The sequence below is a fragment of the Sinocyclocheilus grahami genome, unplaced genomic scaffold (genome assembly GCF_001515645.1).
Source record: "Sinocyclocheilus grahami isolate Dianchi unplaced genomic scaffold, SAMN03320097.WGS_v1.1 scaffold2015.1, whole genome shotgun sequence".
Classification (NCBI taxonomy): Eukaryota; Metazoa; Chordata; class Actinopteri; order Cypriniformes; family Cyprinidae; genus Sinocyclocheilus; species Sinocyclocheilus grahami.
Window position 1 is genome coordinate 14,700 of NW_015507194.1, and position 4,239 is coordinate 18,938.

The window sequence follows — 4,239 nt, forward strand, 5'->3', positions numbered from 1 at the left end:
TCCTCCTTTTGTGCATCATTGAATCCTCGTATCTCTGTCAGCCGGTCGATACAGTCAGGAGGAATCTTACTGGCAGCTGTTGGTCTGGTGGTGATCCAGATGAGAGCAGAAGGAAGCAGATTTCCCTTGATGAGGTTCGTTAGGAGAACATCCAGAGAGGCTGGTGATGATACATCATGACACATCTCATTACCAGCAAAGTTTAGAGGAAGACGACATTCGTCCAACCCATCAAGGATGAAAAGGACTTTGAATTGATCACTTTTTGTAAGGTTCAGTCCTTTCGTCTCTGGGAAAAACTGAGTTATAATGTCCATCAAACTTTGCTTTTCCTTCTCTATTAAGTTCATCTCACGGAAAGGAAGAGGAAATATGAAACTGATATCTTGATTTTCTTTATTGTGCTTTTTGTTATTGTCATTTTCTTTATTCTCCTTTTCTTTTTTGTCCTCTTCGCTTTTGTCCTTTTCTTTTCTGTCGTTTTCTCTTTTGTCCTTTTCTTTTTTGTCCTTTTCTCTTTTGTCCTTTTCTAACCTTTTAGCCCAGTCCAAAATAACCTTTTGCGCAGAGACTGATTTTCCGATGCCAGCAACTCCTTTTGTCAGTACAGTTCTGATCTGCTCGTCTTTTTCAGTTGATTCAAACAAACTTGTGCATTTAATCTGTATCTCTTGGAATTCATAACATCTGGAAGCAACTTCAATCTGTCTCACCTCATGTTCAGTATTGATCTGTTCACTACAACCCTGAGTGATATAGAGATCTGTGTAGATGTTATTCAGAAGTGTGGAGTCGCCATGCTTAGCAATTCCTTCAGATACAGATTCATACTTCTTCGTCAGGCGAGATATTAGCCGTTTTTGATGAATGAAGACCAGGGCATCTAGACACAAACACAGTAACAAAATGTAATGATAGGGACTTCATGCGAGAGAGCGGGGAATTGTGACATAAGGAGTGAGCCATGGCCGTGCATTGCATGCTTTTTGTGAAATATTATAGAAAATACACAAAAACATTTTACTGTACTTTTCTCTCATGTATTTTAATTTCTCTCATTTTATAAGTGACAATATGACCTCTCTTACCTCGTAGAATATTGGCAGCTTCATCTTGCTTCATATATTTCAGGAAGTAGAGTGTGAGATCAAGAGCTGCTTCTTTGATACTGCACATATCCCCTATAAAGTCCTCCACAAAGTACTGTGTGTTCTCTTTTTTTAATATTTTCTTAAACCTTTCTAGCTCATTTTTCAAAAATATGATTATTTTGTTCTCAAGATCCTGAAAACAAATCAAGAAAAAATAAGGGTCAGAAAAAGAAAACAATCCTACATACACACTTAAAAATGTTTTTTAAATGTAAACAATTTACATATAGTACAAATTATGAAATTGCAATCAACCACCCCTTTAAGAATTTTTGCTTACCTGGAAGATCTCGAGGAGATTTTCTTTGAAGTTCTTGCGGCTGTAGTTATCGAAGTCTGAATCTAATTTCTCAAATTGAACCCTGACAGGAAAAAAATTATATTATTTTGAAGGCATTACATGAATTCAATCCATGTCATGTTTGGTCAATCTCTACAAACGTTAATAGCAGAGGCAGACAGTAGTGGAGTATTTTTACCTTGCTGTAAAAGTACTTTTCAAGTGTCTGTATTTCAGTGTTTTTCTTTTGAAAACTTTTACTTCACAACATTCCAAAGCATAATATTGTACTTTTTACTGCACTATGTTTCATATTAAATATAATTTCATACTTAATTACATTAGAAATCTAGTACTTTCTTTCTTTTACTCAAGTAAAAGTAATTCAAAGTTTTAATTGAGTACAAGAAAGTACTATATTTGAAATGTTCTTAAGTATTAAAGGTAAAAAAACAACAACTTTAATTTATGAAATATAGGGCAGTAAAAAGTATGACATTATGCTTTGGAATGTAACTAGGTAAAAGTTTTCCCCCCCAAAAAAAGGAATATGTATACTATGTATTCCTCTTGAACCTGATTACTGATTACTTAAATTTATGATCTTATTGCAAGGTGCTGAATTTAACTTTCAAAAACTGTCAATGTATTTCTTATTCATTTTCATTGTTATATGGATCACTGCATATGTTCAAGACACATGTACATCACACTTCAAAAACCAGGTTACATATTATGGCTTATTCAGTCTCTGGGGGAAATTTTTTTTTTAAACATTTTGGCAAAGTTGATCCATTTACATTGTTATTTATGCAAACTGATTGTAAAGTGTAAACTGTGGTATCTTGTGTCCCCACCTGTTCAGAAGAAAAGCTGCCAGTTCCACATCACTCGTCATACCCTTCTGCTTTTTTAAAGTTTTCCACCGTTTAAATTCGGCACCAATATTTATACTGTTATTTTGCTCTTTGTTACTAAATTACACAAAACAAACAATCATCACACAAGCACTAGCTTATTCCAATACATATTTCATCAGTGCTTTTCAGAAGAGCATGCAACATATGAACAAGCCAGACAAAAAAATAAGAACAACATAGTTAAACATTACCATATAGCAGGAGGACCAAAAAGAGAATTTAAAGCTCAGAAATAAATTAATAAACCTACCGATATGCTAGGGAAAACAAATAGGTTTTTAAAAGAGACTAGACAGAGAAAGGGTCGTTCTAATCTCTAAAGGCAAGGTGTTCCAAAGTCGTGGCCCTGCCACCGCAAATGTACGCAAACAATTTCTCACTCCCAAAACTATAGAAATGGCTGTTCATGTGTTTGTTACATCTTGGCAAGATTACTGCAACTCTTTATACTGCTTAAATATAAAAGTCTCAAATTGCTCGCCTTCAGCTAGTCCAAAACGCTGCAGCCTTCTTCATAAGTGTCGTAAACATGAACATATCACCCCAATTCTCAGATCTCTCCATTGGTTGCCGGTTCACCAGAGAATAGACTTTAAAGGGGTCATCGGGTGCGACATGCACTTTTACAAGCTCTTTGAACTGAAATGTGTGTTGGCAGTGTGTGTACACAACCACCCTATAATGATGAAAATCCACCCAGTGTTTTTTTTATCTCGTTAAATAATTTCCCCTTTCTCAAATCGAGCCGATCTCAGATGCCTGTCTGTGTGACTAAATGCTTGTTCACACCGGGACGAATATCGCGCGCGATTATCGACGACTTTTAACGCCTGACTAAACAAAGGGCGCCAATGTGAGTGTGCAAAACGCCTCGGGCTAATTTTTTTTGCTTTGACGCGCCACGTTAAAAACTGGCCGACCAATGAGATTGGCGCTTTTGTTCACGTGCCTGGAGCTGCTGAAGTTACAGTAAAACACGACTTGGTGGTGCTCAAGCACAAAACGGTCTGTCCGAGCACACATTGATACCTAACGACGAAGAGGAAGTAAGTAGACCAAGAAGATGCATCGAGGCAAGATGAATGTAGAACTGCTGGTCTCATTGGTGTCTGAACACAAAGGGTTTTATGACAAACGCGACAGCGACTACAAAAATCTCGATAAGAAGGAGTTGTTATGGAGAGGAACTGCCGATCAAATAGGATTCAATGTGTACCGGGGTATTTCTGCTTGGGTATGAACACAAAAAACACGTCGAAAAATGTCGGCGATAAGCGAGTGCGATAATCGTCCCGGTGTGTACGAGGCTTAAGGCCCCTCCCTCAATAGTTTGATTGACAGTAGCATTTCAGCACAGACTGGACTGGCGTCTTACCTTTGACCCGCCCTGAGTGACTGTCATCAGTCTGCCATTGTTTCGAACGCCTGAGCAGATGTAGACAAGAATGTCTCCTAAGCGATTGAGGTGTTCTATTGTTAGATGTAATAATGAGCATAGCAGTCATCATGTACTCCCGATATCTGAGCCACTGAAAACGCAGAGGATTACATTTGTTTCTGAAGGGAATGCACCCCCGATCTACCTAAATGTGTCTATGATCGCGCGAATCATTCATGATCCAGCTTCACCAACAGAAGTAGTGAGTATAAGGTTTTTTAAAGGGTTAGTTCACCCAAAAATGAAAATTAGCCCATAAATTACTCACCCTCAAGTCATCCTAGGTGTATATGACTTTCATCTTTCGGACGAATCCAGTCGGAGTTATATTAAAAATGGTCTTTGATCTTTCAAGCTGTTTAAATGGCACTCAGCGGGTGTTGCATGCATCAGTCCAAAAGAAGTTAAATAAATAGCGTTTTTTTTAAGAAAAATATCCATATTTAAAAC

The 4,239-nt window shown here is 37.5% G+C and overlaps 1 protein-coding gene across 1 annotated transcript in view; it reads right to left on the reverse strand.

Moving 5' to 3' along the window:
• The window catches only part of LOC107573718 (uncharacterized), a gene marked incomplete at its 3' end in the record, with an annotated part of 31,137 nt that overhangs the window by 14,194 nt on the left and 12,704 nt on the right, over window positions 1-4,239 (reverse strand). The window contains exons 10-13 of the mRNA XM_016260161.1: window positions 2,289-2,405; window positions 1,432-1,513; window positions 1,089-1,284; window positions 9-883 (exon numbers count right to left, since the gene is read on the reverse strand). Coding sequence (XP_016115647.1) covers window positions 9-883; window positions 1,089-1,284; window positions 1,432-1,513; window positions 2,289-2,405 — 1,270 coding nt within the window. The remainder of the gene's footprint in view (window positions 1-8; window positions 884-1,088; window positions 1,285-1,431; window positions 1,514-2,288; window positions 2,406-4,239) is intronic.